The sequence below is a fragment of the Selaginella moellendorffii genome, unplaced genomic scaffold (assembly GCF_000143415.4).
Source record: "Selaginella moellendorffii unplaced genomic scaffold, v1.0 SELMOscaffold_116, whole genome shotgun sequence".
Lineage (NCBI taxonomy): Eukaryota > Viridiplantae > Streptophyta > Lycopodiopsida > Selaginellales > Selaginellaceae > Selaginella > Selaginella moellendorffii.
In genome coordinates, this window is record NW_003314377.1 from 159,613 (window position 1) to 179,831 (window position 20,219).

A 20,219-nucleotide genomic window follows, 5' to 3' on the forward strand; every position below is an offset into this window, starting at 1 on the left:
AATGAGAGAGTTTAGGTCTTTCTCGGGGGAAGGAAGGATGAATGCCGACAGTGGCCATCGCAAGGGCGAGATCGCGGAGCTTAAATCCCAGCTCCGGCAGCTCGCGGGTAGCCGGGCGCCCGGCGTGGAGGAGGTGAAGCGCGAGCTCTACAAGAAGGTAATCTCCTACATGACCATCGGCATCGATGTCTCGTCGCTCTTCAGCGAGATGGTGATGTGCTCCGCGACATCGGATCTCGTCGTCAAGAAGATGTGCTACCTCTATGTCGGGAATTACGCCAAGGTCCATCCAGATCTAGCGCTGCTCACCATAAATTTCCTCCAGCGGGATTGCCAGGACGATGATCCGATGATCCGGGGCCTGGCGCTGCGGAGCTTGTGCTCCTTGAGGGTGATGAATTTCGTGGAGTACTTGGTCGGGTCTCTCAGGAAGGGCCTCAAGGATAACAATGGTTACGTGAGACAGGTAGCTGCGATGGGAGTGCTCAAGCTCTACCACATTGCTCCTACTGCTTGCATTGAGAATGATTTCGTGGCTACATTGAAGAGCATGCTTTCTCAGGATCCCGATGCTCAGGTTCGTGAGTAGTTCTTCCTTTTTTCTTTTCTTTTCTTTCTTTCTTGATATCTTGTTTACTCACTTTGTTACCTTTAGGTGGTCGCGAACTGTCTGTGTGCGCTGGAAGAGATTTTGGTTCTGGAGAGAACCAACAGTGACCGTGCAAACAAAGATCGGGAGATGCTACATAGCAAGCAAATCGTTTTCTCGCTGCTAAACAGGCAAGGCTCCGGTTTTGAAAGCTTTGCTGCTCTTAATTGTTGTGCTTGATACAGGATCAAGGACTTCTCCGAATGGGCTCAATGTCTCGTGCTTGATATGGTATCGAAGTACATTCCGGTGGATCCAAATGAGACATTTGATATCATGAACCTGTTGGAAGATCGGCTGCAGCATTCCAATAGTGCGGTGGTGCTAGCAACTATCAAAGTTTTTCTTCAGCTGACAATCTCTATGGCCGACGTTCACCAGCAAGTGAGTTCGTTTGTTTTTCGTTCGCATTGTTAAGTTTGGTTGGTTCTTCAGGTATACGAAAGGATAAAAGCTCCTCTGCTTACTTTGATAAGCTCGGGCAGCCCAGAGTTATCGTATGCGGTGCTCAGCCATCTCCATTTGTTGGTAATGAGAGCACCCATACTGTTCTCATCCGATTACAAACATTTTTACTGTCGCTATAGTGACCCGTCTTACGTGAAAAAGCTGAAAATTGAGATGCTTACTGCCGTTGCGAGCGAGAGCAACATGTACGAAATTGGTGAGCATCTTTCCTCCAACACTTTAGTTCTTGATGTTGAAGTATTTGATCCACTGAATGCAGGCTTTGTTTTTTGAATGATCAGTGACAGAGCTTAGCGAGTACGCGGCAAACGTGGACGTTGGAATAACGCGAGAAGCCATAAGGGCCGTGGGAAAAATCGCGTTAAACCTTTGCGACGTCAATGCGATCGTTGATCGGCTGCTTCAGTTTTTAGAGATGGAGCGGGATTATGTTACTGCGGAAACACTGGTATGGCTATTCAATTTAAAGACATCCCTTACGCTTTGGTTTCGTTTCAGGTCTTAGTGAAAGACTTGGTGAGAAAGTACCCAGAATGGAGTCATGACTGCATTGCGGTTGTTGGAAATGTGAGTAGCAAAAGTATTCAAGAACCGAAAGCGAAGGCAGCTCTCATATGGATGCTCGGAGAGTATTCTCATGATATGCTCGATGCACCTTATGTGCTTGAAAGTTTTGTGGATAACTGGCTGGAAGAGGACTCTCCCGAGGTTAGTCTTGCTCTCTACGTTTGTCTTTCAGTTCTGGAAAGCAGTTATTGTTTACAGGTTCGTCTGGAGTTGCTGACAGCCGCAGCAAAGATTTTTTTCAAACGACCACCTGAAAGCCAAAAGCTTCTTGGAGCTGCATTAGCAGCAGCGGTTGACGATCCTGATCAGGTACGTTTCTTCTTAATCCGTTATTTAATTGATAATTGCTTGTTAATCTTTGCCAGGACGTCCACGACAAGGGTCTGTTCTATTATAGGCTTCTTCAACAAGGGGTTCAAACTGCGGAGTCAATAGTCAATCCACCAAAGAAGGCAGTCTCTGATTTTGCAGATATCCAAAACAGTGAAATGAGAGATCGAATATTTGATGAATTCAACAGCCTATCTGTCATCTACCGCGAGGTGAGCTGTTATTTGAAGTTTCTACCATGTATAAAGTGGACTTTTTGCAGCCTTCGTACATGTTTTTGGACAAGGAACATAGAAAACTGTACGAGTTTTCTGATGAAGCAGCCCCAACTGATGTGTTGCCGACACAAAAACTGGACGCAAACGACAATGATTTGCTCCTTGGTGCGTTTGATAAGGAAGAAAGCCAAAGTGGCGTGAGCAACGGGGATGATGGACCACTCAGTGCGCCACGATCGCCATCTCCAACGCTACTAGGTGACTCAGTGCCTCCAGTGTCAGCTTCAAATATTCCTGCGGCATTCGGGATTGATGATCTCCTCGGCCTGAACATCTCTACGCCACCTCCTCCTCCGCCATCATTGGTACTCAGCTCAAAGCCAGTTCTCGACTCTGGCACGTTTCAAAAGAAATGGTCACAGCTTCCTGTTGCTCTAAGTTTCGTAAGTACCACTCAGTCTTACATGGCGTTCGCTAACGACGTGCTTTTGTTAACAGGAGCATCCAATCTCAGCGCAGAGCCTCAAGACCACTCAGCCGCTTCTGCGCCATATGCAGGAAAAATCTGTGCAGTGCATGGCGTCGGGTGGCCAGAGCCCGACTTTCAAGTTCTTCTTCTTCGCGCAGAAGGCCGATGGGATGCCTGGGACAGGCTTCTTCCTCGTGGAGTGCCTGGTCCATACGAGCGCAGGAAAGGCCAGCGTTAAAGTAAAGAGCGAAGATTCGACATTTACAGCGGCCTTTAGCGACCTTTTCAAGTCCGCACTATCGTCCTTCATGTAGGTGGCTGTAATATCCTTTTCTGTACTTCTTCGTACTAACGTCTTACATTTCGCAGCATTTGACCAGTAGCTCGAGTTGTCTAGATGAACAAGTGCAAGAGAAAGAAAGAAATCCTTGAGGTTTGCGGCCTACATTGTGCTTTCAAGAATATCGTGTAGGATATAGTTGCTTTGCTAAAGATTCTCCAGGCTGACGACATAGAGATCGACGAGCTCTTGAGCCTGCGAGGAATCCAGGACGACGTCGCTGTTCTCAATGTGCCAGAGCAGGAGGTGGAAGAGATCGACCGGGCAGGGGATTTGCAGCGGTCCCTGGTGGCAGAAACCAAACTTCTCCTCGCACTTTTTGAGCAGCACCTTGAAGATGGGATGGTGGAGGTGATTGGTCGGGACGATGAACCTCTCCTGGTGCTGCTCGCCAACGTAGACGGCGAGGTATCCTCTGGGAACATCGGCGGTTCTTGAGTAGGAGCTCTTGTCACCGCTCAGTGGGCTGTAGCTGCCGCTCCTCCGGCTGCTCCGCAAGCTCGCCAGCTCCTGGAGGCCTTTGAGGACGAGCTTGGTGACCGTCTTGTGGAAGCTGGAGCTCCGCCCGGGCATGGTGGTGTTGCTGCTCGCCTTGCGATCGTCTCCTCCGCCTCTCAAGAGACTTTGCTGCCGCTTGTTCGTCGTCGTCATACACTCCCGGCCTGGAAGACTTGCAGCATGAGAGAACACTGGGAGAGAAAAGACGAGAAGGGAGAGCGCTCGGATTTTGCGCTCTTGTGTGGCCCGGAAGTTAGTCAAATGCCGCTCGGCTCGCGAGTATCATCGTCGTTATCATAGACTTTGCTTGAGGCAGGGGCGAAACAAGGAAAGAAAAACTCTGCGTACATTCTCTCCAGGGTCGAGAGTCATGCTTCTTTGATGATACGCTGCTAGAGAAATAGTGGCGAATCACTGCTCCTCTTCTCTCTCTCCTCTCTCTCTCTTTCTCTCTGGCTTGAGGCATATAAACGAAAGACAGAGAGAGAGGGAGAGACGTTCTCTTTGTTGCTGCTTTCCTCAGAGAAAGAATAAGAATTTCCTTTCCTCCCCTCGGCTATAATTCGCATCGGTCAACTGGGAATGGAAGAAAGGAGTAAAAAAGAAAACCACAGTTTTAATGAAATGAGGCCAAGCACCTACCTTTGCAGAAGCTTCTCCGACCGAGCATATGCTCGCATCGGCACACATCATGCGAGTAAAAGCTTCGGGCCTTGACTTGTCGTCCGCGAAGCTCTGATAAGAAGAGACTTTGAATGGCTCGGGGTGGACTTTCCGATCGATCCTCACAGCTCGCGGGAAAATTTCTGGCTTGTGACGAGCGTAATACTTGAAAGATTCATTCATCACAGCTGCAAGGAAAGATCGTCGGGACCAAGACCAAGGTGTGAACAAAGAAAATACTCATGCCTCGTGTACGGCTTTGAAAAGAACTTCCCGCTGGGTCCCGGTCCTCGAGTGCACGGAGAGCTCTACGGACGGACTAAAGAAGAACTGTCAAGGCAAACAAAAGAGATCTGGACCAACAAGTCAAAGGAAAACTAAACATCGTGCTCAAAGCCACTGCTGAAGAGGAGAAAAAGCGAAAGGAACGTTTTATATTTACCAATGTGATTCAAGCTCCATTCATGGTGACAACCACCTTCCTTGCTCCGCCACGATCACGATGCTCGCACAGCCAGATTCCCTTCGCAAGCAGAGTTAAAGTCGCAGCGAGTTTCGGAGCAAAAGTTACCTGCCAAGTTCCCAAGTTTAATCGCCCATCGGTGATCGGGATCCTGTAAAGAGCAAGCAATAAGAGCAAAGAACAATCCACACCCTCACACGACAAAAACCAGAACAAACTTACGTGACCGAGCAGCCAAACATTGACGACTTGATGTGTGCGGGCATGTCATCCGGGCCTGAAAAAGAAAAAGTGAGTTGTTTCTTTCCGCCGCGACAGAAGAATCGAGGACAAAAATAAGCGTACCTTCCATTGTGTGCTTCCATGGAGCGGCACGACCCTGTCGAGGACCACCACCGAATCAAGGAGATCAGGGACAGGGAAAACTATCGCTAACAGCGTGGCCATGGCTACCTCGGGCACAGTCTTGTTTAGAAACGTTTCTACATCTTCCTGGACATCGCTATCGTAATTCTCGTTCACCGTCAGAGACGCGCTCGTGTGTTGCACTAAGTAGCAAAAAAAATAAAAGTAAGGAGAAGTAAGTAAGAACGTGACAAAAAAAGATTCCTAAGAAGCTCAATGAGGAACACGCAAAGAGATGCGAGGGAAAAAAAAAAAAATTAGAGAATGGCAAAGTAAAAAGACTTACAAAAGAAATGTGCAAAGCCACACTTGATTGACGAAAGGTCCGCCTCGATGTCGCGAAGAATCTGGGAGGAGATGGAATTTGACCTAGGCGAGCTAAGCGCGTGGAAGAATCCAGCGATGGGAGAGTACCTGGGACGTGACGAGATGGCAGCCGCGCTTGTGAGGGGGGAGCACCACCGTTCGCTGTAGCCATTTGCTCGCCATAGCTGAAAATTCCCAGAATGAATTCTAGGGTTTAGCAGAATATGCTTTTAACGTCTTGAAATTAATCGCACAGAATATTCCACGAAAGATGCGGCTTAAGCCTTAAGCCCTACTTCATAGCGGCATATGCAGTCGTAGATGGCGCCATTGAAGAGTTTCTCTGCCAAGCGCTGGTTTTTCACCATAGCTAACTGGTAAAAAACAAAATTACCACACCACATTTTGAGGAGGATAGGAAGAGAGAGAAAAAGAGGAAAATATATACCTTTAAGGCCTCACACGTAAACCGGGCGTCATAATTCGTGTGCAACGATCTTCCCATGCCTTCCAAAACAATCTGTTTATTTGGCGTCACTTTCGTCAGCGATGCTTTCCCAAGGGACTCGGGAAGAATGGAAAGTTTTTTACCAGGTCCGCCTCCTCGGCGAGTATCGCCAGCTCCGAGCTCACTTGGCGGAAGTCGAGGCACGGGCTGCCGGAGCCGCTCTGGACGACCATGAGCCTGGGAGCTGTGGACGTCGTCGCAGATCGATCGTCGAGAGAAGTAGCATTGAGCAGCACGCCGCCAGCTATGGCGGCCTCTCGAAGAATGCTACAATGCTGCAATGCAAAGAGAGTGGTCTTACTCCCCAAACATATGGAGTCTTCACGTTTACCGTGGCTGCTGCTGCTACCACCGTTGGAAGCTCCATGTAAGTGACATCGTTGATTGCAGGGAGCGTGTTCGCAACCAGGACAACCTGTGAGTGAGAGAAAACTTAGGAGCTGGCTTGAACGAAAGGAATCGGGACACAAACGTTGATACCTCTGTGCCGCGTCTAAGGAGCTCACGAGCAAACGGGAGCATCCCCAGGACGATATCGGCTCCAGAGTTGTCGACGAAAAGCAGTGCTCTGTAGTGCGGTTTTCCTGACATCCACCTGTTTCGAAACGCATCAAAGTCGTCCACCTGATCACAGCGAAGTAAGTTCTTGTTACAGGAACTGCGAGAAACAGTACTCTCCAGGGCCGCTGCATTTTGTTGCGACTCATGCGGTATATCTCGATAATGGTACCGCTCTGATAGAGCTCTACGCAGGCTCGAGAACCCCAGTCAAAAATGTTAGCAGCGAGGACGCCTTCTATTATTGTAAGTAATCTTGTCTCCTGTGCATATAGATGAGAATGAACATGACAAATCTTAGGCTAGTACCGTGTCCATGGTGTCAAGCTCCGAAAAGAGGTCAGGCAATACCGCCAGGGATGCTTCATTTTCCCTGCAATAAGAGACAGAGACTTGAAGAACAAAATAGAGGACAGTACCAACCTTTGCTTGATTGCTCGATACGCATCCGTGAAGTGGAACTCTCGAAGGCACTCTTCTCTGAGTTCTAGAAGGTTTGCAAGGCCGAGCTTCCCATACGCTGCTGGTTCTTCTCTCAACCTGAACTCCTAGCTGAACAATTTTACGTAGAAAAAACCACAATTACCTCGCAAGATGGGCTCGAAAGGCTTGTGCAAAAGCGTCACCTCTGCGCTTTGCGTTGTCGGTGCCACCTTCACTAGCGACAGCCTGAAAAAAACAGTTTTTCTGAAGCTCGGTCGCGAGTTTTTGTGAATACCTTTTCAACCAAGTTCGGCAGCTGTTCGGAAAGAATGTTAAACCAATACCTGCAAGGTTATAGATAAGTTATTAGTTCCAAATAAAAACAATGATGACTAATTCCTTACTCTCGCTCATCAAGGTCTCCCAAGTCAATGGTGTTAGGCTCGTACCTAAAAGCAAACAACGTCAATGTAGCTGATGGGAAACTAATGCTTGCTTACACACGTTTTCGGATCTGCTAGCAGCGGAAATGGTTCAAGAGAAGGTATTAGGTGAAGGACACCAACGTTAAGTGCTGCACTTGAATCAGAACGTAGCGACCTGGCACGACCTAGAGGACGCTCAAAACCACCGAGCCCAGTTGTGCTTGGATAACCTGTTGGTACTGGGGCAGTAATTTCTCCACCCTTTTGTACAAACTTTTCCATCCAAGTGATCTAACATTCGAATGCGGTTAAAAAACTGAAACAAAATATCTGCTGAGTACCTTCTCGTTTAGATCCCGAATAAGAGGGCCATGAATATTTCCCCCGGAGTATGGAGCACCCATAGGAAACCGCTCCACAAACTGGTGCGCGGTCAGGTTGGCAAGACCGTGTTTGTCGTAGCTCAAAAATGCACCTAGCGCGCCAAGAAATCCTTCATGCCTCAAGAACATTGCCTGCGCTTCACCTTTCGACCTGTGCGTTGATCTACGTTAAAAAATTTCAAGCAGTGTCGAAAACATACCAGAAAGAGATGGCGAATGACATTGTGTCCATTGTGTATGCATGCCCGCGAATAAAAAAGCCTCCAAAAAATATGCGTTTTAATTTGTATCTGATAGCATTTAAGTAAGCAATCTGCAAGAACAGTATCAGAAGCCTACTAACCGGAATGCCTCATAGTACACAACCTGACCAATGTTGTAAGAGATCATTCGAAGTAAGGAAAGGGCAATATCCTCTTTACGGTAATCCGAAAGACTCTTTGTTTCAGATATAACTCTACCAAAGCTGGAAGCTATTGTTGACGCAGACAATCCAATCTGTCATGAGATTATAAATTTAAGAAACGACCGCAGCATATACCTTCGAGTAGTCTAGGCCGCCGTAGATATCTCCTACAAGCATATCGATGGCACTATTATCACCTTGCTGGCTTAGCTCCAATATCTGGTCGAATCTGCAATGCATTATTTACAGAGGATTGACAGGAGGCCAGAAAACAGCATCTCTTACGTTTTACATCCTGTTAGCAATCGGCCAAGGCCCCAAAAGGTTCCTCCACCAACATTTGTCCCACTCACCCTTTGAAATTGGCCATCTGCATCAACCTGTTCCTCGATTTTAAATACTTTGTTGTGTACAAAGGCACCGTACCTTGATCATGCTGACACCAGATCCGATGTTAACGAGAAGGTACGGGAACATATCGCTTTGGTCAATTTGAACGAACTGCTTATTCCCTTCCAAGTGTGTGAATGCCTCGTCTCTGATAGCCTGCCTTGAAGAAGAAAGGTAAAAGATCCGTTTCCCGGAAATGGTGTGAGAGCTTACTCTTTGTAAGAAATTTGCTCCAGCGACCAAGCAATCCATCTCGTCCTCTTTGTCGAGTGTCACACCCAAACGCTCCTTGAACATATCCGCGTACTTGAATGCCCCGCCACCCGTGGCCTTCATCCACCACCCGCAAAGCAATTACAAACGACAAGGAAGTCTCGTCACTCACCTTAATTGTGATTCCTTCCTCTGACCGGCTAACTACACAGCACTTCTTAGAAACAGCGCAAAATAAAAAAAGAAAAGAAAAGAAAGAGCTTACATGGATCATTGCAGCAATGAAGCCGCTTTGACTCGATAAAGTCCAGGCACTCGTTGATTTTCCCGGTCTCAAACTTGACGAAGTGAAGCCGCCCGCCAGAGAAGTGACCGCGAAGGCTGGGAGATTTTGGCTGCTCCCCCGATCTTCTGGAGCTAGAAGGCTCGGGATGCCTCGAAAAATAGATCAGCTTGATAAGCGAGCCTGCGATCAAAATATTGACTCGGCGATGCGATGAATGGGAAGAAGGAAGAAAAAGAAAGGAAAGAATAGAAATTCTACCTCCTATGTCGATTGCGAAGTGGCTGATGTCGTCGTTTTGATTCGGCAGAAGAATGCTGGGGTTTCGATCCTCCGTGGATCCTTGAATCGCAGCGCCGCTCAGATCCAGCTGCGGCCGCGACAAGCTCCTGGGAATCGATTGCTGCTGGTGCTGCTGCTGCGACGCCGGCGGCTCTCCATCCATGGCGCTGGATTGCGTCGCCATTCCCGATGGCGCGCGCTATCTCTACCTAGCTCGAAAAAATATTCACAAACCCCTTTGCATGGGCTACCTTCTTAATCGGCGAATATGCCTTGACGGCGTGAGAACATTCCGTCTGGGCCGGCGGGCGAATATTCGTGGTCCCTTTCACGAGAGCGTTTCAGTGGCCTGTTTAGCCTAAATTGCTTCCACTGAAACGCTCCGGACGTGAAGAAAATCCCGCATTGGCTCTCAATCCATGCGCTGGAGAGAGCTATGGCGGCGCCCTGGCGGACGAATCCGTGCTGGTTCTGTCTAGCTAGCGGCATTGCAATTCTCCTGTGGAGCGCGGCTGGGGCGAGGGCCGATCAACAGCGAGCTGCGACGATCTTCCACAGTAAGTGCTCCTGGAAATCCTTTCTGTGCGCGCTAGTGGCAAATGTAGCTCGGATTTTTTCGAGTAGACAGCAGCATCGATCCCTTGCTTGGTCTCCAATGCATCGCCCTAGTCCTTTGTTCTTCGTGGATTCGTGCCAGTCTTCTTCCTGGACTTTCATCTCTTGCGCTCTTGCAGATACTTCGTTACGCATCGACTGCGGCGGGCCAAGAACTTTCGTGAACGAATTCAAGGAGAAATGGCTCTCGGACAGATTCTACACGGGAGGGAGCACCGCCGCGCTCGTCTCGACCTCGGACCACTTGAGGCGATCCCACGAGTGGTCTCTACGCTACTTTCCTCCCTCAACCGGCAAGAAGAATTGCTACATTGTGGAGCTCCCAAACGGCCGCTACTCCATCCGGATGTTCTTCGTCTACGGGAACTATGATCGCAAGTCCAGGCCCCCAAACTTCGATGTCTCGGTGGAAGGCACGGTGGTTTTCAGCTGGAGATATCCTTGGTCCGACGAGGAAGCAAAGAATGGTGTCTACAGCGATCTCTACACCTTCATCGACGATGGCGACGCGAAGATTTGCTTCTACAGCATTGCGACGGACTCGCCGGTGATAGGGGCCTTGGAGATCGTCTCGGTTGATCCACAGTCGTATAGCTCCCTGGCGACTGGGACCGACGTGATCCTTGTCAACTATGGACGTTTCACTGGTGGGCTCAAGGCTTTTGGAGCTGGTGTGAGCCGCGAAGGTGACAAACTCGGTCGGGCATGGGAACCGGATGCTACTCTCGCCACCACTTTCGGGGAGAGCTTTTATCTCCGAACGGATGATCCTATCAAGAACGCTGAGGTTGCTCCAAACTATTTCCCACAGCGGCTCTACCAGTCGGCTCACACGCTAACTTCACCCGGCAGCATCGAGTTTATGTTCACGGTGGACACGAGCCTCGACTACATGCTGTGGTTTCACTTCGCGGAGATTGATACGGCGGTCACGGCTTCTGGCCAGAGAGTTTTCGACGTCTTCATCAACAGCGAAGCTGCGTTCTCGGAGGTGGATGTTTACAAGGAGGCTGGAAGCTTTGCTGCTTATGACTTGTTTCACGTACTTAAGAACCTCACTGGCTCGGCTCTCAACGTGACGCTCTCGCCGCGAGTAGGAACACCAATTCTCAATGGATTGGAGAACTATGCAATCCTCCCTATGGATCTATCAACAAGCGTGGATGAAGGTATGTTAAAGGAAGTTTCGGACGTGATGTTTGTAAACGTTTTTTTTTTTTTTTTTTTTTTTTTTTTTTTTTTTGCAGTTCTAGCAATGCTAGCTTTGAAAGAAAGCTTGCGAGTTCCTGAGAGAATGGGATGGAATGGCGATCCTTGTGCTCCGTTTAATTGGGATACATGGGAAGGTGTCACTTGCAATTATGCTCCGGATGGGAAATCCCTCGTCATCACTCGTCTGTAAGTTTTCAGTGCTTTACTTCTCTTTCTCATTTAAGGCACGAGCAGGGATTTGTCTGGTCAAGGACTGAAAGGAACAATCAACGACAAAATCACCTCACTGAAGCATCTGAGATATTTGTAAGTTCCGCTCTAGAAACACATTTCAAGGCCCGAGTTTGATGCATTCTTCTTGGATCCACAGGAACATGAGCAACAACAACTTACGAGGAAGCATTCCCTCCGGTCTTGGAAACGACAATCTCGAAACTGTGTAAGTTTTATATTCATTGACTTGGCAATTTAATGTGCTGGACTTTTGGACAGGGATTTGTCTTCGAATGATCTGACAGGAAGCATTCCAGAAAGCTTGGGCCAAGCGCAACTTGTCAAAGTGTAAGAACACGTTTTTCTCTAGAAACTTTCGCCTAATCTTTAACAGGCTTCTAAACAACAACGAGCTAAATGGACAAGTTCCACTGACTCTCTACACCATCGGTGTACGTGGTGGATTCTTCAAGTAAGAAAAGAGCTTATAGATTTGTTCCTCTTCTTTTGGCGAACTTACCATTCTCTCCGGATCATTGCAGCATTTCTTCCAACGACGATCTCTGCGGAGTTCCCGCACTGCCCGATTGCCCCTTCTGGCAACGCCAGGAGCTCTCGACTCCTGCTAAGATTGGCATAGCTCTCACAGCTCTAGCCGGCGCTGCTGCTCTTTCCACGCTGATCTACATTTTCGTCATCCGGAGGCGAAGAGACGACTATAACTTTGGCCTTCCTCATCAGCTCGCCTGTAAGTTTAAGCTTGTTCCTTAGGAGCAACTCCTGGCTCTTTCTTCTTTCTTTTTCTCGCAGCTCGGAGCGCACGGTATCAAAGACACAAATCTAAGCTACGACTGGAAGATTCGTCCGCGCCAGTGTCAAAGTTTGGCTTCGCCGCAAACATGAACACGCTGTAAAAACAAAACATAGATATCTACCTTTTAACTACAACAGTGAAGTTTTAACGGATTTTAGGGCAGGGAGAAGTGAATGGCAAGCGCGATCGGGGCGGGAGGAGCTTTGCATGGATCTTGGACGCGGCCGGAGCTGCCCGATCGCCAGCAAGCGCAGGAGACCCTCGGCTGAGGGCGGAGCGTGCATCGATCGATCGAGAATGGAGGATGTTTTGGAGGTTCTTCTCACGGATTTGGATGCGGGGGTCACGGACGCGGCGTTGGAGCACATTTTGCACAGGCAGAGCAGCGATGACGAGAAGGTAGAGTTATTGGATCGATGCCTGGCGCTAGGTCTCCAATTGCAAGGCGTGGCCAATCGGCTCGCTAGAGAGCACGCCGCGCAGCACAACTCCTCCGTGTGGCCGTTTACTCCTGATCTAAGCATTAAGGTGAGCTCGCTCTGGAATTTTTTTTTCTCCTCCTTGATGGGCGATGGTTTGCACGAAGCGAAGATTTTCTCGTCGCTGGGAACGCAGACTTTGTGCCAGGCAGCGGCGGCGTGTACCATGTTTAGCAAGCTCGCGCTGGAAGCTGCTTGCTACACTAACATCGATCTCACGACTGGCGGATCGACTGTGACGGATGAAACGGTGGAAAAGGTCATTCACCGAGCTGGCCGCTGTCTCAGGTTTTGGTTTCGTTCTTTCTCTCGTTCTAGACTAAGTTCCATTTGATTTTTCAGATCTTTGAAGCTCGGAGTTGTGCTCCACCATTGCCGTTTGCACGGACTGAAGCCGAGTTCTAGTCCTCTCAAGTTTCCTGTCATATATGACAGAAGCATGTTCAACAAATCTTCGGAGTGGACGGCTTGTCCTCTCTCAAAGAGCTGCCTTCGTCCATTGATTGTCGATGGTGTAGCTGGGTAAAATTTTTCCTGTTTGCAAATCCTCGCTTACGATCTTTCCTTGCGTTTTGTTTCTCTTTCTTCAGAAGAATGTTGAAGGCCTTGCATCTCTACAACATCGAATCCATGGACAGCAAGTTCCTTTGCAAGGCACTGATGGCCTGTCCCGCTTTGATGGATTTGAAAGTCGTTGGCCTGTAAGAAGGAATAGTACCTTTTTATTTCTTCCGCGCTAACTTCTTACCAGCTTTTAGCAACGTGAGCTTGACGACATTGATGGATTGCTTGGGCACTACTTGTCATGAACTCGAGGGTCTATGTTGCCAACAGGCAAACCTTGGCTCATGGCCTGGACGTAAGTTTTCTTGCTGCTGTTGTTCGTTCGTCACCGCTTAATGTCCTGTCAAATCTTTGCAGACAATGTGAAATTTAGTGCGTGTAGCACTCTCGTCAAAGGATGCCCAAAGTTACTGTCGTTAACACTGAGTGAGTACCGGCTAGCAGACAGAAAAGCTTCCGTCCTTTTGACTGTACGTTTATTGCTGGATTGTTTTTATGTCAGCTGAAACTCTCGTGCTTCTCAGGGACTGGAGCACCTTACTCACGCTGATTTCTCTGGAGCCGATTACCTCAATGGTTTCTTCTTGAGGTAAGCGAGTGAAGAGTATCTCTTGTAAACTGAAAGCTGAGCTCGAGTTGTGTTTTGTTAGGAACCTCGTCGGCTGTGCTGAGCTTTGTCTCAAGACCTTGATTTTAAGAGATTGCGTGCGTTTGAAAGAGGTGTTAACTCGTCTTCACTTCCGGATTTGTTAATGGACGGAAATGCAGGTTGAAGTCCAACGTTTTCTCTTTGGCTTAAGAGCAGGCGAATGCAAGAACCTCCGTCACCTTGTGAGTTATTAAACATACCTGAAGGAGCTAGCTAACAGCGGCCTTATTGTTTCAGGACATTTCTAACAGAAACAATCTAGTTGGATCGGACTGGGGAAGAAGGATTCGTCCGAGGTACGTACGTTCCCGTTCCAGCCTTCACAAAACTAACTCTGCTCTCTTACATGGAAAAAGCTCCGAGTCGTTACTAGTTTTGCGCTCCGAACGTTCGGATCTCTGCCTCATGGCCGACTACCCAAGCTCCAAATGGTATGCCGATTTGAAATCATATCGCTCTTTGCTCAGTCCTTGATCCTTCCCTCACAGTGGCAGTGATAGCTCCGTGAGCATGGACAGCTTCGAGGACAGCGAGAACGAGCAGATCCAGCTGAGCATCGAGTCCTCGGAGTACATGTCGGAGAACAGCTTCAGCTCAAGCAGTAGCAGCAGCCAACAGGACGAAGAGGAAGTGGAAGATGACGAGGAGGACCAGTACTTGATGAGCCAGGACGAGTTTTTTGAAGGCGATCTCGGAGAGCTCAGCCGTGGCAGTGAACAAAGCGATGGCATCAGATTCAACCTTCCTCTACCAAGTTTCGGATGAGACAAGCAACAGAGAAGAAAGGCCGCATTCAACAAGAAAAAACTCTGGCTCTAGAAACTCAGTCTCTATCCTTACCGAGAACGAGGAAGAGCTTCTCCCTCTCCAGCGCAAAAATGTTCCACAGCGTCTGCTCATCCGGCTCCCGCTGCTTCTGTGCCAATATCTGCGACTCCACCACCGAAATGGCCGCGTCCTCGAGCTTCTCAATCTCGTCCTCGACGCGCAAGAAACTCTCCATCAACACGTCCTTGACCGCCAACGCTACCGCGACGTTCTCGTATAGCTTCGGAGGTGGCGGCGGCGGGATCTCCTCCCCATCTTCGTTATAAAGTGGCTCGGGTGGTGGCGGCGGCTCCTCCTCCTCGAGCATGTCCGGGTCGAGCCCTTCCTCTATGGCCTTCTGGCGGCGGACCTCAAGACGAGCGTCCTCCTCCGCCTTGGCCTTCGCAGCGATGTCCGCCAGAGTGTTCTCCACCGCGTCGTGGACGGGATGGATGGCCTCGCTGAAGATCTTGAAGAGAGCCAAGTGGAACGTCGACGATGGATGAGCTGGGATCTCCGCCAGCTTCTTGATCTTTGGACACAGGCTGAGCACCTCGCGCCGGTTCTCCTCGCTGGTGATGTTCTCGCTGGCCTTGATGGTGTTTGCGAGCGATCCGTCCCACTCTATAGTGAGAACCGGCTCTGGCGGCGGGGGTGGCGGCGGGGGTGGCGGCGGGGGGGCTCCTTTCTTGGGTGGCGGAGGTGGCGGCGGTGGTGGTAACTCTTCTACTGGAGGCTTTCGACTCTCGGCCTCCTCGAGCAAGGTGGCGTTGATGGCGGTGACGAGCTTGCGGCAGTAAGCGTCGGCGGCTGGGTTGTGGTACATTGGTGGCTCCGAGCCGAGGTTTCCTCGCAGGAATGCGTAGGCCGCGGGGGAGTACAGGTAGTCGGGCTTGCTCTTGAGCGTGGTGCATGTCAAGTCCGAGGAGTTGTCCAGCAGCTCTTCGATGACTTCCTCGACTCCGTGCATCATCTCTCGGTACTCGAGCTCCCGGGTCAGCTTGTTCCTCAGGTCCCTGCGAAAACAAGATGAAGTTCACGCAAAGTTTGAGATGGAGGGAGGAGTTTACCCTTTGAGATCTTCGGTCGTGGCTACGCCCTTGAAGTAGATTGGCGCGGGAGGGTCGGGCAGCACGGGAGTGGTCCAGAGGACCCACGTCTCGTAGAAGGATCCCGCAAAGTTGGAGAAGAAATTGAAACGGAAGTTTTGCACTTCGCCGGGTAGTATGCGGCCGCTGGATGCCAATACGGTGAAGCGGTTGTGACGAGGAACTTGGAAGTTTTTATCTGCCAAAGGGATGTTAGAGCTTTGATGAAAACTATCTTTCCAAAGCTATAACATATTGTCTCGACAATAGCAAATACCATTCCAAGACTTTGATGGCTCCACGATTGGATCCTGAGGCCGCTTCTTCCAGCTATAGTAAACGGCAACAGTGCCAACGTTTCTCATGGTGACATCTCGACTTGCTATCTCACCTGATGCAAGCACAGGCCATGTTTCGGAGCAACGGCAATTTTCGAGCTTTCACAAACCTGCCTTTGCTGTGAACAGTAGCGATTCTGTGCTAACTTTGATGGCTGGCTGGCTGTAAACCTCGCCAGCAGGCGCCTCCTCGCTTTTCTTTCCAAACTGTAAGCCGGAAGAACAAGAAAAACACTTCAAAAACACAAGCAAATTCCTGAAAGTCGACTACCTTGATACGCTCTCCTCCTTTCCGCTGCCGTTCAGCCTCTGGTTTGATCTTGTTTCCTACAAGCTGCCAACACCACTCCGTTGTTAGAAGATCGTTAATAGAAAGCAAACACTAGCTCTAAAGTGTTGCCTTGCTGAGAGGATGCGTCACCCCGTCTAAAACCGCCAGCCATCCATTACCAGAAGAAAAACTTAGCAAGCTTTGCAAACCCTGGCTTGTCCCAAAGAGATGAGAGCCACCACAAGTGGATTCCAATCCCAAAACACCACTCCTGTTAAAACATTATTCAAGGTTTTGAAAGCAAGCCTCGGCTTCCAAAACCATTAGAAACTGGACAAAAGAAAGAAAGCTTTCGAAGAAAACTAAAGCTCTGGTACATACCTGGAAACCATGAAAGTTTGGACGATGAGGCACTGTTGTCCGGATCCCCTTCTCGAGGCGCTCCATGTAGAGCTCAAACGGCCCCCATCGGCTTTTTCTCGTGTCCTGCCGCGAGTCTGTTTTGGTGAAGTAGTCCAGAGACATGTTTTCTTTGAGCGGGTTGCCAATCCTTTCGAGCGTGCGCTGAGCTAGAAGATCGTAAGGCATAGGCACAGCCGTTAAGTCACCAATCATAGGCTCGACCATCCAGTAATCTCGCAAGCTGATCTCCCACTGCCAAGAACCGGGAGGAAAAAAATGAGAAAACAAAAACGAGAGCTCGTGAGAAATCGAACAGAGGGAGCTTACCGTGTTTTCTCCGTAGTATCTATCTAAGTCGGACTTGGATTTCTCAAGGATGAGAATGTTCTCTTGCTTCAAGCGATAGAGGTTGATGTTTTCCATGAGTATGTCCTCCTCGACTTTCTCGGTTTGCTTCATTGCCAGCTTTTTGGACTCCTCGTAGTTTCGACAATGGTACTGGTATCGCCTGCGAGATAGAAACAATGAGCAAGAACTTTCTTCTATCTAGAACAGAAGAATCAGGAAAAAAAAATGGAAGTGCTGCTTACTTGAAGGCGTTCTGGTGCTTGCGGTCCTCGATTTTCTGGAAGATGTGCTTCTTCTCTTTGGCAACCTTTTTTGGCGGCTTGAAGATGGACACCCTCGATCGCTTTTGCAACTCAGAGGGAAGCTCCTGGAGGGGCTGCGCGAGCGCCTTGTTTGAATCAAAGCCATCGCCAGGGACTGGAATCATGGTCGCCCGGAAAGACCAATTGTTCTTCTTCACCGGGTACATGTTCTTGGCCGCCATGGCGCCGCCCTCCGCCCTCTCTCCAATTCAAATGCTGGAAACGCGCCAAATGCCGAGCCCTAGGTCCCAGCTCGGCCGAGGTTCGAATCCCTTCCTAGCTCGTTCGATCGATCTAATCGCTATTCTAGCTAAGAATCTCCCTCGCATCGATTACCTTGCTAGGTCTTGGCGAGCCTTTCTCTTGATCTCTCATTTCTTCGCTCTAGCAACGCCAGCGATCGCGAAGCCCTCGCATTCTTCCTTTGGCGGGAGTGATTTCCTCGAGCTCCGAAAGGTCGCGAGCTCGAATCCCAGCTGGGCCGGATGGACTGACGGAATGTTCTTGGTGATATTTGGGGGTTTAGGGCTCAAGTGACGGAATATGATAGGGCCTTGCTCGAGCTGGAGATAGCGCGCGCGCCATGGCGGGCGTTCTTCCTTTCTCATGCTTCCAGCGGCGATATTTCGACGCGCCCGACACAAAATGTGGATCTTCTTCTCTTTCAGATTGCGCTGAGCCGTGTTCTTCGTCCGTCGCCTCTCCGTGCTGGATTTCGTCGAGGTATGATCCACGCAGAGCAGCGCGGGGGGTTAGAATCCAGGTAGCGGCTGCAGTAGCGAGGAATTCTCCAAGGATTAGGAACCTTAGGAACAATCCCGGCCCGGCGTTGAGCCCCGAGCAGCTTGCGTGGGAACGGATGATGCTCGAGGTAGAGAAATCTCCCGAGCCACTGGCAATTCTCAAGAAGTACGCTGGAGATGGAAATATTTCTAGGGAGAGTGTCGTCGGGACGCTCACCAGGTTTAAGCAAATGCAGGCGTGGAAGATAATTATCAAGGTTCGTGATCTTAGGAAAGAAAAACATGTGTTTCTCATTCTTTCTCTTCCAGTTCACGGAATGGCTCATGGAGCAAGGATGGTACAATTTCAACCAGAAGGATTACTTCCTGGTTTTGCTGGCCTATTGCAAGGATGGGCAAGTCGACAAGACGGAAGGAATTTTCCAACGAATGGCAGAGCTTGGTGTTGCGGCCAACATCGAAATGTACACGCTACAAATCGAAGGCTACGGTCGACGACGGAGTTTTGACAAGGCTGAAGCTGTGTTTCAGAGACTGCTAACAACTGGTCCTTCGCCTACAGCACAGACTTATCAAACCATGATGAAATCATACAGTGAGGTAAATCCTCTTTCCTTATTTCCTATCGATCAATGTGTGTTACACAGGCTGGGAGGTTGGATGATGTCCAACGAATTTTTAAGCTGGTAACAGATTCGCCGAGTCCAACAGTAAAACCGGACGCGAGAATGTATAATTTGATGATTCATACGTATGGGAAGCAGGGCAAAGTTGAACAGGCCATGTCCGTTTATCAGTCGATGAAACGTGAGCGCGTGGCATTAACGATAGTTACGTTCAACAGTCTTCTTGCATGTCAAAAGACTTGGAAGGATGCTGAAGATGTTTTCCGGAAGGTAAACATTCATTTCGATTATTTCAGCGATGCTGAACCCGCTCTTTTTATTTTGCAGTTGCAAGCTGCCAAGCTCGACCCAGATGTCTTCTCATATACCGCTCTGGTAAATGCGTACGCCAAGGCGAGGAGGGCGGAATGTGCACACGCTGCTTTCGATGACATGATTGCCGCTGGCATAAGGTAGTGAGTGATTGAATCCTTGTATGATCTAAATTTTTGTTTTTCAGACCGACACAAGTTGCCTATAACGCACTTATTAATGCGTATGCGAAGTGTAAAGATCCGGAGGGAGCACGAGCTGTTTTAAAACAGATGAAACAGAACGGGTATAATTCTCCTAACTATTTTTTAGTCGAGTCTAATAGTCGAAAACAGGTGTACCCCTACCGTGGAGTCCTATACGTCTTTGATATCTGCTTATGTTAGCGTGAACTTGATGGCTAAAGCGGAACAGACAGTTTTGCGAATGAAGGAAGCGGACTTGCAACCCAACTTGCAGACATTTTGCATTCTGATGACGGGCTACGCGAACGGGAACAAGTTAGACAACATGATGAGGTCTTTCGAGACGATGAAGCTTGCGGGATTAGAACCAAACCGTCACGTGTACACGGTACTGGTAAACGCCTATGGGTCCAACGACGATTTTGATTCAGCTATCATCTGGTACAAGCAAATGCTAGGCACTGGATGCAAACCGGATCCAATTCTGAGAACAGTACTGCTGAAAATAGCCAAGAGTCACGAGCAAACGGAGGAGATACACGAGCTTCTAGGAATGCAAAAATCTGCTAGGAGTTTGGAAGAAGGCTTGGACACAGGAGTGGATACTCTGGTTCTGCCCCAACTGGAGAAACAGGAACTAGTGGCTGCTCGATGAAACCACAGACAGGAAATTTTGCTTTAGATCCAGGAAACTAGAGCTGGGGACCTGCTGGAATTGTATACATAAGTCCAAAGGTACGGCCTTTCGTTTAGTTTCGGTTCTGAGTGACTTGTGTTTTGCTCCAGGCTTCAGTTTCTCTACTGTACAGAGCGGAACTGAACTGACTGTTGCAAGCAAGTTGCTGCTGGTCGTGATTAAAAAACAAAGAAAAGAAAAAAAGAACTACTTTTTGTTATCGCTTTGGAGTTGAATGGACGTGAGTTTCTGCATTGCATTTCTTCTCTTTCTAGGTAGTTAGTTTGGATTTCTAGGATATTCTCGTGTCGAGAAATCCATATCTTAC

At 49.1% G+C, this 20,219-nt stretch overlaps 8 protein-coding genes across 11 annotated transcripts; 4 read left to right on the forward strand and 4 right to left on the reverse strand.

The window, feature by feature from the left end:
- The first annotated feature begins 5 nt into the window (after positions 1 to 5).
- LOC9635441 (beta-adaptin-like protein A) lies at positions 6 to 3,160 on the forward strand. 2 transcript variants are annotated; one of them, XM_024664962.1, is made up of 11 exons: positions 6 to 577; positions 656 to 780; positions 835 to 1,033; positions 1,085 to 1,313; positions 1,399 to 1,565; positions 1,616 to 1,825; positions 1,883 to 1,993; positions 2,050 to 2,226; positions 2,277 to 2,675; positions 2,731 to 3,015; positions 3,071 to 3,160. In XM_024664962.1, the coding sequence occupies exons 1-10, from the start codon at positions 38 to 40 to the stop codon at positions 3,013 to 3,015; spliced, it is 2,442 nt and encodes an 813-aa protein (XP_024520730.1). In that variant the 5' UTR covers positions 6 to 37; the 3' UTR covers positions 3,071 to 3,160. The 2 variants fall into 2 exon arrangements, with proteins under 2 accessions (XP_024520730.1, XP_024520729.1); XM_024664961.1 differs by having other exon boundaries at positions 2,731 to 3,011; positions 3,071 to 3,146.
- On the reverse strand, positions 3,108 to 4,521 carry LOC9635113 (auxin-responsive protein SAUR40). Its single transcript, XM_024664965.1, has 2 exons — positions 4,182 to 4,521; positions 3,108 to 4,115 (listed from the first exon to the last, which is right to left on the reverse strand). The coding sequence occupies exon 2, from the start codon at positions 3,690 to 3,692 to the stop codon at positions 3,189 to 3,191; it is 504 nt and encodes a 167-aa protein (XP_024520733.1). The 5' UTR covers positions 3,693 to 4,115; positions 4,182 to 4,521; the 3' UTR covers positions 3,108 to 3,188.
- A 93-nt stretch (positions 4,522 to 4,614) lies between these two features.
- LOC9635442 (UPF0047 protein YjbQ) lies at positions 4,615 to 5,601 on the reverse strand. The gene is made up of 7 exons (XM_002991160.2): positions 5,485 to 5,601; positions 5,357 to 5,417; positions 5,119 to 5,213; positions 5,011 to 5,044; positions 4,888 to 4,942; positions 4,774 to 4,816; positions 4,615 to 4,725 (listed from the first exon to the last, which is right to left on the reverse strand). The coding sequence occupies exons 1-7, from the start codon at positions 5,557 to 5,559 to the stop codon at positions 4,654 to 4,656; spliced, it is 435 nt and encodes a 144-aa protein (XP_002991206.1). The 5' UTR covers positions 5,560 to 5,601; the 3' UTR covers positions 4,615 to 4,653.
- Positions 5,602 to 9,451, reverse strand: LOC9635443 (pantothenate kinase 2). Its single transcript, XM_002991161.2, has 22 exons — positions 9,227 to 9,451; positions 8,948 to 9,148; positions 8,855 to 8,886; positions 8,683 to 8,799; positions 8,506 to 8,625; positions 8,365 to 8,459; positions 8,215 to 8,308; positions 8,040 to 8,171; positions 7,874 to 7,986; positions 7,632 to 7,824; positions 7,370 to 7,581; positions 7,270 to 7,314; positions 7,161 to 7,209; positions 7,029 to 7,111; positions 6,866 to 6,982; positions 6,752 to 6,815; positions 6,559 to 6,705; positions 6,365 to 6,508; positions 6,216 to 6,299; positions 5,968 to 6,159; positions 5,825 to 5,896; positions 5,602 to 5,750 (listed from the first exon to the last, which is right to left on the reverse strand). Exons 1-22 carry the CDS (start codon positions 9,429 to 9,431, stop codon positions 5,655 to 5,657), a joined length of 2,607 nt encoding a protein of 868 aa, XP_002991207.2. The 5' UTR covers positions 9,432 to 9,451; the 3' UTR covers positions 5,602 to 5,654.
- Positions 9,452 to 9,625: 174 nt separating this feature from the next.
- LOC9635444 (receptor-like protein 4) lies at positions 9,626 to 12,253 on the forward strand. The gene is made up of 9 exons (XM_002991132.2): positions 9,626 to 9,804; positions 9,982 to 11,031; positions 11,110 to 11,260; positions 11,309 to 11,380; positions 11,445 to 11,513; positions 11,567 to 11,635; positions 11,682 to 11,759; positions 11,830 to 12,035; positions 12,098 to 12,253. The coding sequence occupies exons 1-9, from the start codon at positions 9,684 to 9,686 to the stop codon at positions 12,199 to 12,201; spliced, it is 1,920 nt and encodes a 639-aa protein (XP_002991178.2). The 5' UTR covers positions 9,626 to 9,683; the 3' UTR covers positions 12,202 to 12,253.
- A 5-nt stretch (positions 12,254 to 12,258) lies between these two features.
- LOC112342720 (F-box protein SKIP17-like) lies at positions 12,259 to 14,657 on the forward strand. The gene is made up of 12 exons (XM_024664949.1): positions 12,259 to 12,629; positions 12,693 to 12,868; positions 12,923 to 13,102; positions 13,171 to 13,281; positions 13,339 to 13,439; positions 13,502 to 13,614; positions 13,669 to 13,733; positions 13,795 to 13,864; positions 13,913 to 13,975; positions 14,031 to 14,089; positions 14,150 to 14,224; positions 14,282 to 14,657. The coding sequence occupies exons 1-12, from the start codon at positions 12,309 to 12,311 to the stop codon at positions 14,556 to 14,558; spliced, it is 1,611 nt and encodes a 536-aa protein (XP_024520717.1). The 5' UTR covers positions 12,259 to 12,308; the 3' UTR covers positions 14,559 to 14,657.
- Positions 14,658 to 16,165: 1,508 nt separating this feature from the next.
- On the reverse strand, positions 16,166 to 17,553 carry LOC9635114. 2 transcript variants are annotated; one of them, XM_024664907.1, is made up of 5 exons: positions 17,290 to 17,553; positions 17,027 to 17,207; positions 16,679 to 16,951; positions 16,298 to 16,568; positions 16,166 to 16,233 (listed from the first exon to the last, which is right to left on the reverse strand). In XM_024664907.1, the coding sequence occupies exons 1-4, from the start codon at positions 17,529 to 17,531 to the stop codon at positions 16,473 to 16,475; spliced, it is 792 nt and encodes a 263-aa protein (XP_024520675.1). In that variant the 5' UTR covers positions 17,532 to 17,553; the 3' UTR covers positions 16,166 to 16,233; positions 16,298 to 16,472. The 2 variants fall into 2 exon arrangements, with proteins under 2 accessions (XP_024520675.1, XP_024520674.1); XM_024664906.1 differs by lacking the exon at positions 16,166 to 16,233 and having other exon boundaries at positions 16,452 to 16,951.
- A 352-nt stretch (positions 17,554 to 17,905) lies between these two features.
- On the forward strand, positions 17,906 to 20,145 carry LOC9635445 (pentatricopeptide repeat-containing protein At3g59040). 2 transcript variants are annotated; one of them, XR_002991056.1, is made up of 7 exons: positions 17,906 to 18,349; positions 18,402 to 18,692; positions 18,740 to 18,988; positions 19,046 to 19,170; positions 19,218 to 19,316; positions 19,366 to 19,950; positions 20,002 to 20,145. XR_002991056.1 is itself a non-coding variant. In XM_024664903.1 (6 exons), the coding sequence occupies exons 1-6, from the start codon at positions 17,933 to 17,935 to the stop codon at positions 19,868 to 19,870; spliced, it is 1,686 nt and encodes a 561-aa protein (XP_024520671.1). In that variant the 5' UTR covers positions 17,906 to 17,932; the 3' UTR covers positions 19,871 to 20,145. The 2 variants fall into 2 exon arrangements, 1 of the variants encoding a protein (XP_024520671.1); XM_024664903.1 differs by having other exon boundaries at positions 19,366 to 20,145.
- Positions 20,146 to 20,219: the final 74 nt, after the last annotated feature.